This window comes from Harpia harpyja, chromosome 17 (assembly GCF_026419915.1).
Source record: "Harpia harpyja isolate bHarHar1 chromosome 17, bHarHar1 primary haplotype, whole genome shotgun sequence".
Classification (NCBI taxonomy): domain Eukaryota; kingdom Metazoa; phylum Chordata; class Aves; order Accipitriformes; family Accipitridae; genus Harpia; species Harpia harpyja.
This window is the reverse complement of record NC_068956.1, coordinates 7464015-7486918: the sequence shown is the minus strand read 5'-3', so window position 1 is coordinate 7486918 and position 22904 is coordinate 7464015. Positions and strand designations below refer to the sequence as shown.

At 39.2% G+C, this 22904-nt stretch overlaps 1 protein-coding gene across 33 annotated transcripts in view; it reads right to left on the bottom strand.

Annotated features, from left to right (window-relative positions):
• Positions 1-22904, bottom strand: part of DLG2 (discs large MAGUK scaffold protein 2) — a 1027713-nt gene that overhangs the window by 330566 nt on the left and 674243 nt on the right. For 32 of the 33 annotated variants that reach the window (XM_052812305.1, XM_052812308.1, XM_052812306.1 and 29 more), the window contains one exon: positions 21392-21516. In XM_052812305.1, coding sequence (XP_052668265.1) covers positions 21392-21516 — 125 coding nt within the window. Of the gene's footprint in view, positions 1-11921; positions 12097-21391; positions 21517-22904 lie in introns of those variants that run through there. The other variant, XM_052812341.1, reaches the window with a different exon arrangement.

Sequence of the window (22904 nt, the reverse complement as noted above, 5' to 3'; positions counted from 1 at the left end):
TCCTCAGCTGGACAGGGGAGAGAAAATATAATGAAAAGCTCATGGGTTGAGATAAGGACAGGGAGAGATCACTCATCAAGTACTGTCACAGGCAAAACAGACGCGACTTGGGGAAATTAGTGAAATTTATTACCAATCAGAGTAGGATAATGAGAAATAAAACCAAATCTTAAAAAATACCTTCTCCCCACCCCTGCCTTCTTCCCAGGCTTAACTTTACTCCCAATTTTCTCTACCTCCTCCCCTCTCCAGCAGCGCAGGGGGACAGGGAATGGGGGTCGGGGTCGGTTCATCACATGTTGTCTCGGCCGCTCCTTCCTCCTCAGGGACAGGACTCCTCACTCATCCCCTGCTCCAGCGTGGGGTCCCTCCCACAGGAGACAGTCCGCCACAAACTTCTCCAGCGTGGGTCCCTTCCACGGGCTGCAGTCCTTCAGGCACAGACTGCTCCAGCATGGGTCCCCCGTGGGGCCACAGTCCTGCCAGGAGCCTGCTCCAGCGTGGGCTTCCCACGGGGTCCCAGCCTCCTTCGGGCATCCCCCTGCTCCGGCGTGGGGTCCTCCCCAGGCTGCAGGTGGAGATCTGCTCCCCTGTGGACCTCCCTGGGCTGCAGGGGGACAGCCTGCCTCACCATGGTCTTCCCCACGGGCTGCAGGGGAATCTCTGCTCCAGCGCCTGGAGCATCTCCTCCCCTCCTTCTGCACTGACCTGGGGGTCTGCGGGGCTGGTGCTCTCACATATCCTCACTCCTCTCTCAGGCTGCAATTGCTGTTGCACAGTAACTTTTTCCCCTTCTTAACTCTGTTCTCCCAGAGGCACTACCACTGTCGCTGATGGGCTCGGCCTTGGCCAGCGGCGGGTCCGTCTCGAAGCCGGCTGGCATTGGCTCTGTTGGACATGGGGGAAGCTTCTAGCAGCTTCTCACAGAAGCCACCCCTGTAGCCTCCCCCTTCCCTGCTACCAAAACCTTGCCACGCAAACCCAATACATCTTTTAAATAAATCATGAATACACCCTGCTAGTGCTTCCCACTCAGAAAGATAGTAATTATGTCTAAGCTGCTCCTGTTTCTATTAATATTACTATATATCTGATTGTCATTAAATTTATGACTATTACTGTTGTCGTATCTGAAATACAATTGGCTATACCATGCTTAATAAACAAACTATAGGATCCTAACCACTGGATGGTTATGAAGATGAAAAGGTGGGAAAAGATTATAAAAACACTAAAAACAAGGATTACATTTATTTTGTTTTCATATACTCTGCGCATTGATAAATACGGATATTACTATATAACCATATCTACCTAAAACCTCTCATAAAGGCTCTAGTGCTGCCTTCTGTTAAGGGCAAAAGCATGTCTTTTGGAGAAAGTCAATAAACAACATGGAATTAACTTGCCAAAAATCAGTAAGCCACATACCTCCATTTACTGACAAAGCAAGACCCTTTGGAAAAGGACATCTGCACTCCAAAAGAAATCTCACCTTAGTGTCTAAAATTAGGCCTTTTAGAGTTACCTACATCTTTAAAACAGTAAGACTATCTTTAATAAAACATACACAGATTAATATTGCTAGTGTAGGATGAATATAAGAGTGAGAGAATACAAAGCTGATCCAGTGATAGAAATACTTTCATACAAAGTATTTTGTTTGTATACAAATATAAACTTTGTCAGTGCAGAAGCAGCAGGACAATTATCCTATCCAGTCTGCTATAACGAACAGATCCAGTACTAGATATCCAGCTATACCCTTCCGAGCCTGTAGGCTTTTTGTCTCCCTCACAAAGATGATGTTTTAAGTTTTCATAAAAGAAATACAATATTCAAGAACTTACATGCACATACAGAAAAGTGTGCACATATATATGTGCCTATAGAGTTCTGTGGGCTTTAACACAGTTTTTTGGAGGACACGCTGAGCCGGTATTAGATCAACAGAACACAATGATCTCAGAGGTCTACAAATATTTTTTGAGAATATTCAGACCTTTAAAACAGCAGGTCCATGGTGCAATGAAATAAATTACATAAACTGGTGGGATGACTGTAACCTTAAATGTAATGGCTAAACAATTCTTTTATGATTATTGATCTAGAAACTCCAGAATCTTTTTAAAAAATTTAGGAACATAGAGCACTTGGAAGATAGATCATTATTCACTAAAAAATAAGACAATTTCAGAGAAGAGAATAAAACAAGAAAGCTGAAGTAACATCTGAACAACACACAGGCTGTGATGGCGTATCTTTCTCCTTAAATCTACGCAGAAGGTTTTCAAGGCCAATACTTGGCATAGTTGTTATTATCTAAAGACAGAAGTCTGTGACAGTGGTCTTGGAATACTTTTTCCTTCTATTTAAACTTTTACAGTACAGTTCCTATTCTGTAAGAACTCTGCTCTTTTAGTGACCTGTAAATGCTGCAACAATATAAACCTAAAATAATAATAGCAAAAAAAGTCAGTAAATCCAGTTTAAGAAAATTCTTTCAGATGATCAAGTGTATGGTCTGACCACTTAGGGGCAAAATTATTTCACCCTTGCAAACAGTTCTCAAATGTATTTTCCTGGCTTCATTAAGATGTTCATGTGACAACTATATGGCAAAAGTTTATTTCAGTTGATACATGGATTACTTTCCTCATTTATCTCAAAATCTTCCTAAGGCCTGTAGGTGGGTATACACTGTATGTAGAAATTTCAGGCACAGTTTCAGACCTGTGCCAAGAAGATCTGCCTCATAATCCAAGACAGTGATACACAAATCCAACAAAAGAGATCCTTATAGTTTCATAAATACCTACAGCAATTCAACACCGAAAAATCAAGGCAGGAGGAAAAGTGTTCCGAGAAGACTTTCCTTGTTTCCACAACAAGATACCATAAATATATTTTTTTAATATTAAACCATTTCTTTAACACTCAGCACTTTTAAATTATTACCATTCTACTTGTAAACCCTAATGTCATATACTTGTTTGAGTAAGGTCTATTGATACAGTTATTCTTTAAGATTGAAAAAAATTGTAAAAATTTATAGTGAATTGTAAAAAGTTCTAATGAGAGACAAAGCAGAAAAGGAGGTTGTATTCTAAGCTATGGCTAATGACTTTTGCAACAATTAAACTAGAGGAAATTCTATTTTCTCTAATTCTATACAAAAAGAACTCTTAAAAATTATTCCTAAGATGTAGAACTTTAATTGCTAAGATTTAACAATATAATCTCATCATCTGCTAAAGATACAGCTTCACAGAGTTATTGACTAAATTGACTCATGTTGCAATGAAAAGCAATATGTGATTAGAAGTGTTTTGGAGAATGGAAGTGCGGTGCTGAAAAAAATAAAAAAGAATTAAAATATGTTTTAACCATATTTTAAAAAAACATAAGCCTAAAAGCAATGTTCATGCTATTGTTTCCTTGGAAAAAGAGGGACTTCATATCTCAGTTCAGCACAGCATATAAGTCTCTGATTAATTTTTGAGGTATAAGTAATCCTGTTTCTATTTTAGCCAAAATACTCAAATGAGGACTTAGCATTATGCATATACTTAAATTTATTCAGGTCTGTAGAATCACCCCTCCAGGTAATGGCTGAGTTAAAATGAGTTAGGCAGCTCTTCCCATGGCATGCTGGCTCCTCTAACTACTTTAACAAAATGGATATATTCTACAAGACTTTTGTAGTATAATTCAGATATGAAGGACCCTGGATCATAAAATATAGAACACATGCTATAATCATGCCATGCCAGTTACAACTGATACAAGAAATATGAGAGAGATTTTGCCATTAAGAGGGAAGGTCAGGGACACAGAGGTTTACCAATAGTTGTTGCTATCTTCAAATCAAATAAGGGGTTGATTTAAGGAAAAATACTGTTCCTTAAGGGGTTATTCCAAGTTTGTTCTAAACCTGACTACCTTCATCTGAGTTTCATGTTTACTGTTTTCAAGGAATTATGCAGACATCCTTGAAAAGCTGATAATTGCTTCAGTCAAGTCGTAAGTAAACAAGAGGAGTACAATCCTTAGGCGCTTATTAGAAATATAATAAGAGATATAGTAGGCAACAACTAGTAATGATCATTCTGTTCACTTGTTCTGTGCAATATGGTGCCCTGAAGAGAAACCCAAAGCCTACTAGTACTGCAGCAGAGAGCCCCAGAAGACCAAACGGTCTTGCCAAGACACATTAGACCGCTTGCAGCTCCATAAAGGAGCTAGTTGAAACCAACTATGGACTCAAGAACAAGGGAATGATCTGTGCCCCGTGGGACAACTTCATGACACTAAAAGCTGCAGTAATCCACAGGTCTTCATTATCATCCACACACCTCCAGACTAATTGGCAGTCTATTAATGGGACAGTCCTGCTCCTCACAGATACAGTTACCATGCTTTCTATTGCAGAATGGCCAACATTAATAAAGTACCTCTAAGCAATTCTAACTTTTTTTTTTAGCTGCCTTCTCAGCAAAACTTGAATTGATATGGACTTTATTTATTCTTTAGTCAAAGCTTAGAAATCAAGGTAAAAATACTGTTACTAAGGGAGAATCAGTGCAAAGCTATGGAATATATCAGGTAGATATATACCTCCGTATATCAGTATGGAGGTATCGGGTAGACAACAAAAGTAAGAGAGAGAAGCACTAAACTTTCACTTTGTTTCTTTGCTCCTGCTTTGTCTAACCTTTTTAGCCAAAGCCTCCCTATAAAAGGGTGGATGCTTGCTTTCTTCCAGAAGTTACAAGAACATAGCATTTTAAGGTGCTTATAGGTGACAAGCTGAAAGGACTAAGAATTATCCTTTCTTCAAGAGGTCAGTGAATAATAATATAAATATATTATCTGACCCTAGGAGAATCATTCTAGCCCATTAGTTCAGGATGACTGACTCTCTCTCCCCTACTTTTTTTTTAATTCTATATGCACCCTTCCGATCCCGTAGTAAGTGAAATTCACAGCATATAGGGGCAAAAAATGTAATTATTGGTACTGGCCAATATAATGTCTTTCCAAGAGGAATAAAGCATTATTTTTTTTTTATTTCAACTAAGAATTCAGAATAAAGGATCTCAAATTTACTACAGCAGTCTTCAAATCTGTCTTTCCAATTGCAGAATACAGAGCTAAAACTAAATGCCAATAATATATATGTACCATCGGGCATACTGTTTCCTTAGGTACAATGATCCTTAGACACAAGATCCAATTTCTGTAGCAAATTCACATATACCCTCAGGACCCTTTCTGACACTGTAAAGTAGTATAAAACTACTGCTATGTCTATTTTAAAAACAGAAAGATAAAACTTAGCAGTAGAAGAAAATTTCTGGCTATTTCTGGAAGCTAGATAGGATCTAGTGCTTATGAAAATGTCTGATGAAGGTACCAGCCAATCCTAACACAAAATTTGACACTTACATGCTTTATAATGAAATTCCAAGTATCTCACAGAATGGGTACTGACTGAAAATAACACTTGATAAAAGTTATGATTTTGGGGCGGAGAATAATTTATGAATGACACAGCAGAATTTGAGCTGAACTTAACAAAAACCTGAAATCTTAGGAGTGATTTTGATTTAAATATAAATGCAAATATTGGTACAGTAAAATGGTAACCCAACTGTATTTAAGATGAAGGCACTTGCTTCTAGCAAGAGCAGGATTGTCTTTGGTTCTAAGGAAAGTAAATAAGGACTAAAACCACAGTGTTTCATTCCTGAGAGAAAAAAAATAATCCTTCAATCCTCTGAATCCTTTAGCAAGTGACATTAATCTATTACAATGAAATAAATTGAAAAAAATATAATTTTTTCCCCCAAAATGCTGGCCTGGTGCCACCCCAACTCTTCCTGTGCAACCTTGAGCAGGTCACTTAACTTCTTTTTTTCATGATCTTCAAATAGAGGATTAAAACCCCACCTGCGTCCCACTTCCTTTGTCTCCTGTTTACAGTCTAAATAAACTTTCCAGAGGAGAGCCTACACCTTCTTGGCTCATCTCAAACAGGGACTAACCCTCAGTGCAGCCTCTAGGCATGCTCAGCATAAATAATAGATAACCAACAAAAGCAGCTCCCTGCCTTTAGCTTGTAACCAGTCTTCAGAAGTGAGAGATGAAGGGCAAACACTTCCACCATGCACAAAGGTTGCGCTGTGTGTGCATTTGCGTGTGTGCAAAGACGGGAACTAAACTCTCGCGCAGCATTGCTGTAAGTAAGTACACCCAGACGGATGCTTTCTCCACCTGCACTGACAAACCAGTTTCGGTGTGTTGGCCATTGGGAGTCTGAAGGCTGGAGCACGGCTGAGCTAACAAGTCTTGCCGAAAACCAGGGTGTGCTCGTTTAAGCCTAGTGCTGTGCTTCTGCAGCCTCACAATTCATACCAGTAACTGGAATGATTTTCAGCCCAGAGACTGAAATAAAAAAATCTTACAAATGGTTTTGATTTAAGGGTATGTGTAGATTTTACTACAACATAATGGAAACCCAGTCTGTCCTTCAGCATACCACCAGCCTTCAGCCCACAGCTGCCAGCATAAGGTTTTGGAGGGCGACCTGAAATTGCGTTGTTACCCCCACAGTTCACTGTTCAATTTTTGCAGGGTTTTTGGTATAGAAAAGAGCCACCTATTCTTTCCAAGTGAAAGTCGATCTCTAGTGTGTTCCTGCCTAAATGGCAGAATGCAAAAGAAGCAGAGGAGCAGCAGAAAAAGCCTGCGCATGTGGATCCAGCTCAGTCCCTCCGGATCGGTGCGGTATCTCAGTCACTTTTCCAATTCCCACATCCAGGACCCACTAGCACAAAGTCCTAGTCCTTGTTCTCCGGAAGGTTGCATGAGAAAGGAAAAAGGACAAAGGAAATTCCTCCTTTGCATATGAGGAATCCAGTGATGGTTTAGGATGTAAAAATGCCTACTGTAATGCAGTCAAAAATTTCAGATCACATCCAGGAGGGCTTAAGGTCACACCAGCGTGACTTGCAGGTGTGCTACCAGAGGACTTTGAGTTTTATTTCGGTTCCAGAACAGAGACTGGAGCCCAAATTGTCAGGGAATAATTCAGATTTCAGAAACTACTTCTGAATTTCAGAATGTGTTATTGCCTGAAATGACTGTGTGTTTCCATATCCTGTTAATGACATGACCTTCCTGAGATCTGAGACACAACCAGCACAGCCACTGAAATGTCAAAAGACATTTACATTTATTGTCCTTCACTACTGCTTTAGTTACTCATGGATTTTTTTTAAAACAACAGCCATCTTAAGGAAATGTCAATGTATTAAAGGGTCAGCATAATAGTAATTGAATTTAAAACACAAGTGACTGGTAACAATATAGTAAAAATACTAGTGGAGCAGCTCCTTATCATACACAGCATCTCCTTACCCCTCTCTCTACATTTCACTTATGACTCTAATTTCTATTTTTGAAGTTGCAAGTCAGAAACAGCATACTGCACTATATAATTAGGAATGGAAAAGTCCCTGCAGCCTTTAGACTGTTAGAAGAAAATATATTTAGAAGCTTGAATATGTTCCTATTCACACAGTTTCAATAGAAGACACATCAGCATTTGCGCCTTTTTTTTTTTGCCCCCCCTTTTTTTTTTTCTTAAAGGTCTTAAACTCAGCTGTAAGACTTCATTCCAGGCACAAACTTGGCTAAAAAGCGGTTTATCTGTTGTTTAAAATACTTTGGATCATTTCTGCATTCTAGCCTAGTTCAGAGAACTTCCTGGGGCAAGGCTGGGGCTCTCCTTCAGTTAACCCTTTCTGCCACACTGAACAGATCCTTTTATCCCTTTAAGCAGTGTGCCTTTATCACAGGGTGTCTGTTTGTTTGGGAGTCTTTATATACACCTCTCGGTTGAAAATACCCACCAAGCTAATATCGAGAATCCAAGCGAGTCTGACCCCAAAGACAGCTCATACTACATCAAATTGGCACAGTGAAATCCCATGCAGAGATATCCAAGCCAGCTCGGACACTGACAGAGTAGATCTAGCATGGAAATACACCTGGATCAATATTTTCCATATGTCTACAGCCAATTACCACAGGTAAAAGGCCATATTAATGCAGCTCTGCAATGTTGAGCTCATTTAGCACTAGCTCGAGTTCCTGCACAACCTGCCATGCAGTGATTGATTTCAAGAGGGGGCCCATTAATTGCTACCAACAGGAATAAAAATAGAAAAGAACAGTCACAACCCTGTAGCGCAAAAACCTCTCCCACAGATTAAAATCAGAGACCTTGGGCCCTGGCAGCAGGATTGCTGCAGAGACACACAACTAGGCAGCAAGGCAAGACGGCCATCAATGAGGCTTGTGCCAGAGCTACCCAGCTGAACCTTACCGACCACATCCCTACCCAGAAATCAAACCCTTTGCCTAATTGGAATCACTGCTGCCCCTATTGCCTGAATGGTCACACTGTAGGGAAGATCCGAGCTAAAATGTGTGGAGTAAGGCATTTGGTTGCCTAGAAGATAAAAGCTATACGATATGATATATGATGATAATCCAGACCAAGGGTCCGTCTAGCCTGCTGTTTCTTTCCAATAGTGGCCTTTACCAGATGGTAAAGGAAAAGCGTTAACACTGTATTTACCCAGAATACATTTTCAGCTGCTGACAACTCTGGACTTTCCTGAGTCAGAGATACCTTTGTTTTTTTTTCCATTTAATAACCCTGGAAAGATTCTTCTTCCACAAATTTGTTTAACTGCTTTCAAAACCCATGTAAACTTTTAACATCCACAGTATTCTCTGTCAATTAATTCCACAGCTTTGCTACCAGTCAAATAATTATCTCCTTATGGATATTTCAACCTGCTGCTTATTAGTTTTATTTCATGTTCCCAAATGCTTTCATTAGAAGAGACAGCAAATATTGCTCCCTGGTCATTCTGTTTCTCTCCTGTAGTTAGGAAACAGGACATAATCTCTTACATCTCATAACTGATTTTTCATCATAAGAAAAAAAGCCCTGCTAGACAAACTCTTCAAGCCAAAGGCATATAGCTGAACTACTGGTAACACTAATTTAATTTCAGAGACGGAAACACCACCACCCATCTTTCTGTTTATCTGAATGCCTCTTGGCTGTAACACCTACAGATTTATAACTGAACTCTGAAAAAAAAGTTGTTTGTATTATGTTTTTTCTTGACAAAAATGACATTGTTTTATGCTGAATAAATTTTGCAGTCAAGCCAAAAATAAATTTCATTCTATTATGCATTAAAATAAAATTGAATAAAATAAAAGGTTAGAAAGTCAGGAAAACAAAAATCAAAACAACAATCTGCTGTCTTATTATCCAATATCATCTCCTAGAAAACCACTTTAACTACCTCTGTTTCCATCACTGAAGCTGTTGCACTTTGTATAATCTAATGCTCTTAAATTGCAGTCAAAATCTCCCATTATTCAGGAAAGCATCCTCAATCACAAGACTAGAAAGAAATTCTGCCTCTTGCTTTGACTTGATGAAATCTTTAAAAATATTACAGAAATTGTAACAACAATAGAAACTAACGCAGATGCATGTAAGATTGCTGCTGAGCAGTGCTCAGGACATCCGTAAAGAGGAGACCCCGGTCCACAACCTCTACCTGACCCTCAAAACAGCACGCTCACTGCAAGGTTGCTTTGCCCCAGTTAACATTTACTTGTCTTTGAGGAAGTGAAACAACTTTGGAAGGAAAGAATAAAATACGTTGATTTCATAGTCCCTCCAGTTTAATGGTCTGATTACTCCTCTGGAAGATGTTGGCTCATGTTCCCCAGAGAGAGAAGGATGGTGAATGCAGGTTTCCCTTCAGAGGTGAGCTGGAAGGTGATTTTGCCACTACTGTCGTGAATGAAAGAAGCCCCAATTTACTCTTTTCCCTTTGCCACTGAAGAGCAATTTGGACCTCATTTTGTATCAAAAAATGTTTGCTCAGCTTTAGCATAGTATTCTGAAGTCTTTTTAGACCTGAAATTTGTAGATAGCAAATTTTTATGCAGTGATGCAGCCAGCACTCCATTAAGAAACGTTCACAGGGCAAAGGAGACTTAAAAAATAACTTATTTAAACAATTAACAAGTCAAATAAAGAAACTGTGTAATTTAAATAAATTACCACATATATTGAAACTTTTAAAAATTTACTACTGCCAAATGCACTAAGCATTTATATTTTAAATGACTGATTTCCAAAAACATCTTGATAAGCAATTAATATCAGGCAATTTTTAGCTGTAGGAGTGAATTTGTTACCAAAATTTCAAAATTAATTCTAATTTCAAAATCAATAACTTGACCTTATTATTATTATTATTTGAAGCTATCTAAAAGCTGAAGTTTCAGAAACTATATGAATGCTCACTGCATGGTATTGACTTGGTATTACTAAAAATTTACTCATGATGACCTCATGCAACATGATCAATAATATCTAGGAGCTAAAAACTGTGGTAAATTCCACATCAACTCCAAATATCATTCTCTACATCCTCATCTTAGGAAAAAAATGTATCCAGTTAAAATTTCTCATATATCTACTTGAAGACTGAGCCAACACCACCACTACAAAAAAGTGTCATTCTTTTTGTGTCTGATAAAATTCAGAGAGGCTAAGGATGCTTCACAGACAAACCCAATGCAGACTGAGAAGAGAAGCAAAACCCCACTTGCTTTAATGCCTCCCAGAAGAGCCACATCTCCTTATACACAATTTCCTTACACACACTTTGAGAACGGGAAGTAGTTATTAGCTAATGGTAGCTCATCTCACAGGGTGTAGCTATATGGGGTTGAGGGAGGAGTAGCTGACACCCATTCAACTTCCACACAGACTCAAGCATAAACTTTTTGAAAAGTCAACTCTAAGTACATCTACAACAGGAGGACCCCTCTTTTGTTTTTTTTTTCTTCATCAGTAACATCCTGAAAGCAGAATGATATCCTGTCACTGTATAATACTTTTGGAGGTACAGCTGTTCTAAACCATTTATAATGAAATGATTTTCTGTGCCACCAAGCCTTCAGTTATTGCTTGGCTAGCATAACACAAGGCAAATTAACTCTTTTGCTAGGTAAGCCACACCTACAGTAATTTTGTACAGAGTTTATGTTCTTTCGCTTCACACATCATTCCTTTTAAAATGCCCCTGAGTAAGATAGACTTCTCTCCCCCCAGCATAGGTCACCTCCACTTCAAGCAGAGTTAGGGGCTGTGAGACACAAATGTAACACAAATGTACGTCATGGTAAAGCTGCTGGGTTGGGGATGAGCCCTTCCCTTTGCCAGATGCACCAGTATAAAAGACAAATCAAAACAATTCTCCACGCATAAAAGACCATTTTGTACTTAACAGACCTGAGATTCCCACCTTAACTTACTGCAAATCACGTACAACTTTACGAAAAACAGTAGATTTGAAATAGTGCAGACCAGGCACAAGCGTGAGGTGATTCAGGCCAGTAGCTCTGCCAGATAAGGTCAGCAGCCACTGGCCAAACGCCCGGTTAGCAACTGATCAGCCGGTAGGCCCGACCAGCCCGCGTTTTTGCTTAGATGTGTTTGATTGCGAGCTCACGACAGCGAGGAGAGGGCAGAGGAAGCAGGCGGTGAATTGTGGGCAGGGGCGGGAAGGGGAAGGGGAGGGGGAGTGCAGAGAGTGGGCAGGACCCTGGGGCTGGCAGGGGCTCCAGAAGCCTCTCAAACTTGGGTCAAATTTTCTTTATTAACCTCTTTCGCGAGAGCTATAGGAACTACTATTTCCTTTTTCCATTCCTCCCTCCCCAAATTAAGTTGCTTCTCCCACCCGGCATTTCTCCTCCCTCTGCGTTTCTCCTCCGGCTCAATCTCCAGCTTTGGTATCCTTCGCTCTTACCACATTTTTCCATTCCTCCGTCCGTTCTCTACCTCCCCAGTTATCCTCAGTCTCTCTGCGTCTCCTCTCCTGCCACTGCCATGTACGACGCTTTCCTTCCGAAACTACTCCCGCTAGCAACCGAGCACTGCAACTCCCCGCGCATCCAGCCTCGCTCGGCAGCTCGGCTTGATCCGGGCGGCTCCGGCAGCAGCCTCTAATGGTGGCCAGAAGGAAAACTTCTGCTCACAGAACCAGTATTCGTGTCTGCCCTTCGAAGCCAGAGGCCAAAGTGGGACAGCGGAGAGGCGAAGAACGAGAAAAAGGAGGTGTAGGTAGCTGGGGGGTGTTGTGAGAGGAAGGTGTTGAGGTAAAGAAAGGGGAAAGAAAAACAAAACCCTGTAAGTTCCCAGATGACTGAAGGCACCAGGAAGCTGGGAAGCTCCTCCCAGCTGCAGGTAGAGGAGGATGCCCCAGGCCAGGCTCTGTAGGTGTGGTGGAGGGCAGGGGTGGCTTCGCAGCCCGGACTTACCCTCCGAGCCCTCCGGTTTAGCTGGCTCCAGCGCCATGCGGGGGCTTCGAGGCCCAGAGCCCGGAGGAAGAGCAGCTGCCACGGCCTGGCCGCGGCGAGTCCAGCCTGGGGATGGACGAGGCGCTTCCTCGGGACTCAGATACGCTTTGCCTGCTAAATGCACCGAGCTACGCGGTTGTTCCTCACCCGTGGTTAAAATCCTCCCAACTGACAGTAGCACTGTCTGAAGCGTATTCAGGTTTGTGCAGGAAAACCAGTTAGAACAGATAACCCAGAAGGCAATTCCAGATTCAGTATTTTTACAAGCACTTTTCATCTGGGGCTCTCAAAGTGCTTTGCAAATATGAACTCCTTTAAACTCCTCAACAACCCCCGTGAGGCAAAGATAATGATCACTATACCCATTTTACAAATGGGGAAACTTTAGCACAAAAGAAGAAAACTGTTGCCACAGATCAGGCATAGCGAGTTGAGAACAAAACTAAGCAGTCCTACGTCCCAGGTGCTTGCACTAACAAGTAGAAAACCCTCCCTTCCGCTCTGATTTGATTGAGAATAGCTATTCCAAACAAAGCTGTAGCGTTAAAAGAAATGGAGGAGAAAACATGCAGTTCAAGTTCAGTAAGAAACTTCAGCAGCTTCAGAGCATCAGTACCATTCGGCTACACACTTAACACAGACCTAGCTGCAACTTTGAGTAGAATGCAAATAGGTAAGTAGAAAAAAAAAAGCTTGCTTTTTGTAATGGTATGATTCAGAGTAACATGTAGAATGGCATGATGTAAGCAACACATCCAAACAAAGTACTCGCACATCTTGCAAGTTCGATATTAAAACTCACATGCCATGGGGAAATAAATTTAAAACCCCCACTCTCACATCTGCAGTAAAAGTGGAGTAAGGAATGTGACAACAATGATGAGGTACTATCAGGAAATATGGTTTGGCTAAAGTCAGAAAGTCCAAATTGTTCATTCAGACCACAGCCAAGAGTTTTGACAGCGTATGAACAGACTGTCTCACGTGTGTTAGTGGTTTTGGCTGTCAGAAGCAAAAAGTTGACCAAGCTTTTTCTTAAAAGTTTTAGAACCAGATCTTTGCTGGTCATAAGGAACTTAATTTTTTTTTTATGACAGTTAAGTGAGTTTCTTTTTAATCCAAAATCTTATTTTCAGGTTCGGTGGGAATTGAAAGAAACGAAGAATTCAGCAGTATCCCAGAGGATTACACCTGTCGAGTACAGGAACAGCTGTGAAATATTTCTTCCTTGACTAACACTAGACTCCATAAAGAGCTGATGATTTCTAAGGTATGTAACCACAGAAGGCTTCTTACTGCAGATAAATTATCACTGAGCTATTTAAATTCATAACTGCAGTAGCAGTGCAAACATGTTGATGAAATAATCACTTGGATTTGGCTGCATGGTGCTGTTCTGCTGCTACAGCACTCTGGGGCGATTGTAATTTCAGGCAGGATGGGAACTAAAGGAACGCTTGGGAGACAGCCCTGTTAACCAGTTCAGTACCATTGCGTGAAATACCTAGGGCAATGGGCATTAAGTGACTGCAGTGTATCTAAAGTCCTAATAACGTGCTACTTTGTTTAAGTGTTATTCACAAGCAGTGGTTTCAATTAGTGGAAAGCAGCTCAGAAACTTATAGGGGGAAGAAACTGATCCTTTGTGTTACAAAAGAAAACATCTACAAAAATGTCCATCACTGCTGTCTACAAAGAGGCTCCTAAAATTCACCAGTTTCAAATACCACAAGCCAGAGAGGTACCTTTTTCTTCCCATTAAATTCTGTTCTCTTTACCGGAGAATTCAGCTGTTAAAACATAGTTTTTCTTTCCTTTCTTGCACCACATAAGAGAATTTTTACAGCCTACCAAATTATTTTTGAAATAGGAAAAGCAGAAATATAATCAAATTCAAAGACACACTGGGGCTCTGCAATACCAAATAAGGAATGCAAACTTCACATAGAAAAAAGAGAAAATGAAAGATTCAGCTAAAGAAAAGTGAAGTGGTAAAGGCAACAAAGAGAATTACATGGTAATATATTCCACGGATGAAAAGATGTATAAGTTGATAATTTAAAACTTGAGCCATGGTAAGACATGTTCAACTTTTAAAATAATGTATGAAAATCGGATTTTCATTTTGTGACCTGCCTTTTTTCATTTATTTCCCCTGTGGTAATTCTATCTTTTTTTTTTAATTCCACAGTCACTCAAAAAATGATACGCACAGATACACAGACCAACAGAGTTAATAAGATCAAACTTCCTAACACAAACCAGGACAAAGCGAGCAGTCTATTGACGATCTAATTTATGACTGTCTGCAAAGCAAGCATGTTTTGCCTAATGGGGTGAATGCCTCTTTATTAACTTACTACTAAATTATGTACTGAACTAATAGCATTGTCAGAGGCCTGTAAACAGTGCAGATAGGAATCAGTGTTTTGTGGCAGCACTGTAATTACAATAACATCCTGAACAAGCTGTATGCCATTGCAATGCACATAGACCTGGTACTGATAGGCTTAATACAAGATCAGAAGTTAACAAACAGGGACTTAGGCAGTGAATCACAAAGCAGACACACTTCTGTTTTGATATATAATGATGGTGAAATAAAGCCAGTTGCCCAAGCTGGATTAGAGACACATGACACACTTGTAAAGAACATTATCTCTCCTGGGAATAGCTCTTCACATTAATCTGAAAAAGCCCCTAGTTTTTTTCCTATTATCACTCCCAATTCACTTCTTAGTAAGCAATCTAGACCTACAAATAGATACTAACAGGCAACAACTGTGTGCCTGCTGCTGCTAGAGGGATTTAGGTTTCAGACTTTTCATCAGAGGCAAAGCACGGTCAGCTCTGGGGCAAAAATGGAAGGGTGTCCTTTACCTAGCCAACTCTCAAGTGGGGACTCGCTTCTGTTTCCTCTCGTCCATTTCTTCTTTCCTTTGAGTTTCTCAGGTAACCTGCACACAATAGTTATACCAGGGTGTTTCTTAATTCCAGTTTTCAAGCTTTGCATGAATAGCATGATGTTGTAAAATCTCCTCTCTGGTTCATCTTCAGTGAAACACAGAAATATTTTTAAAAATCTGATCAGAATGCAATCTTTACCCTTAATTTTTCTTAATTTTATTTTTTATTAACAAAATATGCATGAGAAAGGGTCTTATCGTCAGAGTTCCTCTCTTGCTACATATACCTAGCTAAATTAATAATCCTTTGGCACATCACAGTGGGTTAGTTGACAACTGAAGGGAATGCAGACCTAATTTGTTTAAAACCTTTGCTGGTAGGCATTTAACTGAAGCCTGTAAGGCACAGAAATACGAGAAGGAATTGTTATTCTATTCCAAGCTTTCTCCCTGATTTATTAGATGACTGAGGGCAAGTTATTTCAGTTCTTGTCTCCTCCCATTAGCACGTGTATTATGTTCCTTGCCCCACACCAAATCACTTCGAGAGCTGGGGGAAACAAATCCAATGGGGCTAACTATTGTGGTAGCTGGTGATGGTAGAACAACACAGCATGCCTTAAAAATGCTGCAGTTTCCCCAATCCTAAAACTCCTGACAATCAGTAATTCAAGTAATATCAGGAAAGACACATTTACAAGGGAAAGATAAACACTGCACAGCCTCAGTAGTTTTTAACCTATGGTATTCGGATAGCTGGGGATACGTGTGTTCTTTCTGATTAGTCTGCCAAAGGTAACTCTCAATCGACGTACTTTTCTCAACGTGTTTAAGTTCTCCTTTCAAATATCCACACTTCTAAGGAAAAAAATTTGGTAGTTTCACAAATGGAAAGAGACTGGAAACCAGTTTCCTAGAAGAAAGAATGAATGAAACAGCTACAGGTCCAGGCAGCTTACCAGGGCAATGTGCCTGCAGGCACAACCACTTTCTTCCCTTTGACTCACTCCTCACATCAACCCTCTTTCCTCTTAACTACAGCTCAGGCTCAAATACCAAGATAACCTTTGGTACAACATTAACCCTTGAAATTCGAGCTCAAGGCTGTCCAAATCTATCTCGCACTCCTGCGAATAAACTCATTCATATTCAGTCACATATGAAGTAACTGATTTTTGAATCATGGGTTCAGTAAGATTCCTATGACCATGAGATTGTTATAAAACATAAGATTTTAATCCTTGTTCTATCCAAGACTCTTATTTGCTTTTTAGATCCCAAGACCTTTTAAAATTCACATTTTCAATCTTGCCTTCACAAAAACGAAAAGCATATTTTCTGAAAGCAATAGATAAGGAACTCCTATGACCCACTCATTCCTGTAGACAGAGTTTTGAGAAAAATACCTCCAACATAAGGTCGAAATTGGACTGTGAGAACCTATAAACAGAAAGAATGATTTTTGACTCAAAACACTTTTGGTTTACAATTGCTGAAAATGAATTCATATTTTGGGAGTCTCTGCTCTTTTAAACTTGGTCATAATTGAAAGCTTTTCATTATTCTTTTACTATTTTTTTTTTCAATCAATTTATACCACTGCAGCGTGCTTCTAGTTCCATAAGCTGATCACTTTTGTTTTCATGGAGTATGATGAATTTTTTAGATGTGTGTTGCCTTTTAGAAGCCAGAATTACACTTATGATCAATAAGTGTCAATAGAAGGAACTGCTGAGATAGTATATTGAAGTTCTTTGCTTTATCTAGTAATTGAGCCAACTACTGTATTTTTTTTCTCTGACACAAACTCAAATAAAACAAAAAAAGGCACTGAGCCATAAATTACTGGAATTTTCTTTCTTCCAGAAAGTAAAAGAAGTCTAAATTCAGAGCTTCTTTATTAAAAAGAAGATGTTTGCCCATGGACAACTGACATTTGTGAGATAGAAGCAGAAGTTTTTATGCATCAAAGTCTTAAAAGATCAAACTGTTGAGAGAAATTCTCCTTCAACTCAGTGGGAATGGTTTCTGCTTCTGGAGGTTTTATATTCTCTGTCACCGACTTGAAACTCAAAGCTTCAAAGAAACATGGTATGCAGCATTCAGAAAAGCACTAATTTTCAGTTAGTCCCAAGTTTATTGTAGTCACATTTAGCTAATCAAATCCAAAATTAATTATTTTGTATTCCACAAAATTATTTACTATATATGAAATTATTTTCTATATATTATATGGACATCACAAAAGATTCTACAGCTTTCTGTATTTTGCAAGATTAGCAGTTTGTGCCAGTGTACTTACCTAAAATGCCTTCTAAAATCTGAATTATGCAGTGTATTTGTTCTTATACTAGTTCTAGAAAACAGTGCATTTCAGGGAGGGTAGTATGTAAACATAGTAGTTATTAGTATTTGGAAGTTCAAGAAGTCTTTCAAAACCAGTAATGTTTTATTGAAATGAATGTAGTCTAAAGTGGCTGATTAACTTTTATGACTTTTTAAGTATTGCTGTAGAGATATGGGCCATGAAGAGGTACAAACCCACACTATGCATTGTACCTACTGTCAATACAAATACTGTTCTCCACTAAAGGGAAAAAAACCAAGGAACTTAATCACCTTTGTCCCAGACTCTCACACAGGTTTTACATATAAGAATAATCTACAGAATCCGAGAACAATTCAGGTTGGAAGGGACCTCCGGAGGTCATTTAGTCCACCGTCCTGCTCAAAGCAGGGCCAACTTGAAAGTTCAATCACATGACTCAGGACTTGGTCCTGATGAATTCTGAATCCCTCTGAAGACAGAGATCGCATAACCTTACTGAACCAGCAGTTACAGTGCCTTACTATCCTCATTAAAAAGATTGGTTTTTTTCCTCAGGCCCAATTGGAATTTCCCTTATTGCAACGTGTGACTCTTGCCTCTAGTCCTTCCTCTGTGCTTCTCTGCTGACCTCCATGCTGGCCTTCATTGCTGCCAGCGCACACTGCTGACTCAGGTGCAAATTACAGAATCACAGTATCATTTAGGTTGGAAAGCAGCTTTTGAGATCATCTCATCACAGCATCCCTGCTGAAGCAGGGTTAGCTAGGGCAGGTTGTCCAGGAACATGTCTGGTCAGGTTTTGAATATCTCCAAGGATGGAGACTCCACAATCTCTCTGGGCAACCTGTGCCCAGAGTCAGTCACCCTCACAGTAAAAAAGTGTCTCCTGATGTTGAGATGGAATTTCATGTGTTTTAAATTGTGTCCATTGCCTCTTGCCCTGTCACTAGGCACTACTGATAAAAGTCTGGCTCCTTTGTCTTTATTCCCTCCCGTCAGGTACTTATACCTGATATTTATGTACTTATAACTATAAATTGCCCACTAAAGAGTTACTCCTTCCCAGGTGCAGGAGGTTGCATTTGCTTTTGTTGGATTTACGTGAAGCTCCAATTGACCTGCTCCTCCACTTGCCAACCCACAGGTACATGTAAAAGATTTACAAGGGTCTGTAGCATTACATCCATGTCTTGCAGGTTGCTTTCACAATCTCGCTGTTTGAAGAACTTCACTCAGTTAAGTTAGATCAAAGGGACTTCATGTAAAATGCAGTAAAAGTGATTTTACAGGCTTCTATGATTTAAAAACAGACAGTAGATTTAGAAGCCAGTTCAAACAGTCCACCCTGCTATATAATATAGAGTATCTGCAGGCAGAGTCTGAGGCAAAAATGGACACAAAGTATATAGTTTTTCTGTCCATAAACACCAATCTTCCATTGTCGGGTAATTCAAAATTGGGCTTTTGCTAGGAACCTAGGTTATCGCTATTCTTGGCAGATGTTACCGCATGTTGTTGAGCTTTTGTTCCTGTAGAGTGGCCTTAGCCGATAATCTCTCTGTTATGCAAAATTAATTATCATGTAAGTCAGTGGAGGCTGTCCCAGGATAGCTCTTCTCTTCAGTGGCATATCAGTAATGATCACTGATAAATGCATTTTCAGGTGTTCCTAAAATATGACAGGATTGTGTCTTTGCTAGCATTGTAGCAAAGTGAAACCCACTTGTCAGATAAAACAAGGAAAGGAGGAGTCTTTGTAAAATCTATGTTTACAAATAAGAATAGGAAAAACGACCACGCCAAATATATGCTTATCAATTATAACATTTTACATCAAAATGTGCTAACAAATACTGTAAGAATATTATCTAAGTCTTAGTAATAAGATAACTATACTTGTACTACTAAACTTTCATTGCAAAACACAAAGTTTGCCAGGTCTAATCTTAATATGGATTAATGAATTGCATTAGTATGCTATTTTTTGTAGGTTTAGAAGGTCTAAGACCTTTACAACACAGTAATTACTAAATAATTGTGAATTAAATTTACAGTAGTTAATTAGCAATGAGTTATGAAGTATTTGATTTCATACAAAGATAGCACAACAAAATACTTCAGTGGCTTCTGTCTTCTTAATAGCTTGAACTAAAATGGTTTCAAAAGTAATTAAAAAATCTACTAAAAAGATATTATTTTTTGCAAGGGATTCTTTCTTATTTATAGAAAGGTAGATGCAGGTTTAAGATCACCCTATGCTGTTCATCATGTCAAATTTGATAGCATGATTTCCAAGTACTGCGGTTTCCTCATGCTCTCTTTTGCATGAAGCTCATCTGGCCCAATGCAGACATTTACAGTATAGATCACTACAGCTGAACTAGTTGATGAAAATCGTTTTCATTTGAGTCACCAGTGAAAATATAGGCCCTTTTGAGATGTGATTCTTCTGTTCTATTTTAGACATTGACTTTAGGATGAGATGAATCACAACCTAGAAATGCTTAGGTTTTTCTTCACTGACTATTAGGAGGCTTTATGACTAGCTTAGGGGTAGATAGCTGCATTTTAGTCATAAAGTTACATGAGATTATTCCTACTCCTTTTGCCTGCAATCTTATTTAGACCGTAAATTCTTCAGGCACTGCCAACGACCATGACTCCTCATCACTATCACAGTAAAAATAAGAATAATTTCCAAAATCAAATTACTAACCTAGGATAAGAAATATCCAAAACTTGCTCTAAAAACTGGCCAACTTCCCCTATTTTTAACTTTGAATTAAAGGAAAAGGCTTTGGGAAAAAAGTTATTGCTACCATCTGATCACATATCATGAATTTTAGACCATCTGTTTTTGGCAAAGGCTCCCAGAGCTTAGATTCCAGTGCTGAGATCATGAAAGCTTCAGAATTTTATCCCAAGTCTTTCCAGCTAAATTGCCTTTTTGGAGCATCAGCAGGCTTCACAACTGACAGATGGGTGGCAGTCGCTGTGATAGACGAAAGCCTTTCTGCATTTAGTCCGTAAGGAAAGAGAAGCACAAGCACTTCTGTGGTTCCTCTTGTTTAAGAGATGTGCTACCATCTCAGGTATTTGAGAACCACAAGTGACCTGTGTGTCCATCTCAGGAGCGACAGCAATAGACTACTACGGAGGTGACTCAGAGTATAGAGCACAGCCATCACATCCGCACAGAGCAAAAAAGTGTTTGGAAACAGCGGTAAGCACACCTCACTACTGCAGTCAAATAACAAGAAGCGTCTACAAATAACTATGACTATTTAGCAATAGCTCTGTAGTTTGGGAAGTCTTGATAGCCTTAATGTATTACATCAATGCATAGTTCTTCAGCCATGGACACACAAAGACCAAGCAGAGAAGATTTTCATGCTGATATGCCTGTTTCCTCCTCCTGTCCCCATCTTGCCTTTTGTACTAAATGAAATGACTGGTACAAAGGTGGATGTGGCACTAGCAAATGCCTCTTTATACAAGACTTAACCTTATTCAGTTGCTTTAAGCTATTTAAATCAGCTCTTCTACCTTAGCAGAAAGGAGACTCTAGTCACGTCATTTACTTCTCCGACCCCATGAAAGACGCAGTTGGCATTTGACTCCTAGAGAATAATTTATAATAATGATGCATTTTGTTTCCAAACATACATAATGAGTTCGTTTTTACCTGAGTCTTCCATCCTCTGCTGCAGCTCCTCCTGGTATAATCTTAGTAATGAATATCCCAGGATCATCCCCAATGTGTGGGTTATCTGTTCCTCCAGCAATACTGAACCCCAGGCCAGAATTCCCCTGGAAAAATAAAAAAAACGTAAATGCATCACCAGATGCTAGATTCCTACAGAATTTATTTGCAGTATATGAGCAAAGTATCCTTGCTTCTTAAAGAAAGCACTTTATGTGGCAACTCCATACTTGAAGGCAGGTGACTCAGTCAGAAAAAATTAATTGTCAGTTAAAGAACAGAGGCTGTGAACAAATATTTCCCAGAGTTATTGGCAGAGTTAATGGATGCTCCTACAGAAACAGGATTTGACCTAAATTTAATTGTTTACAAAAGCAGTCACATAAATTAGCATCTGAACTCCAATATGAATTTATCCAAGTCAATGAGAGCTAGAGGCTAAACACTTCAGAGCTTTGAAAAAAGACTTTAAAAAACAATGTCATTTATAAACAGTAGTATTTTAGTACACTATTTTCTGCTGAAAAGTGATCATTGCTCAGATTCACATGCTTTAAAAAACACCAAATCCACAAGACTATTTATTTCATCTTACTGATTGCTAGAATGAAATGTTTGAAAGACACATTACTGAGTCTACTCAGCAACCCTACTTGCTTCTACTACTTGTGAGAATATCATGAAAGATAAACAGGCAGGTACACACATACATACACTTGCAAATTAAGTCACTGTTTTTCACATACAATTCAAAACCACAATTCTAACCCTTTTTTGCTAGTATATATTAGTTATTATGCTTTTCTGTATAAATTAACATTAAGTATATATTAGTTATTATGCTTTTCTGTATAAACTAACATTTTTTGCAAAGGATTCTTTCTTATTTGTAGAAAGGTAGATGCAGGTTTAAGACCTTCCTTTGTGCATAGGGGGGTCTTAAAATTCAATGCAATACTTGATCCTTTAAGTGTCTCTCATCCCAAAGTATTTTTATAATCAGGTATTTAGGCTTATCGCAGTGATATAACACTATTGATATTGCAGAATATGTACACTACTGCAAATAAAATATGTTCAGGGCACTAAAAATACTTTTATTTCATTAACTTCTCAGATTATTGGGAGTTTGTTTCCTTCACTGCTGCTCGTGGACAGGTATCCAGATCAGTCCTAGTGAGAAGAGTTACTAATAAAAATGGCACCTCTATCCTTTTTTTTTTATTTTAAACAAATCTCATTTCTGTGTTTTTGAACTGTACTTCAATTAGTAGGTCAGGCATGCAATGCATTTTGTGTGCGAAAGCCTGCATGTTGCCTGCCTGCAGCATGTCAAATTCTCAGCTCCATTATCAGTATTCTACATTCGCAAGCGATGCAGTTCTCATTACTCAAGAGATGTACATGCAATCTGCAGCTCTTCTATCAGCATATAATTGTGAATAAATTTTCAGTACTGAACTAATTTATAATCCAAGGAGAAGGATTTAGGACT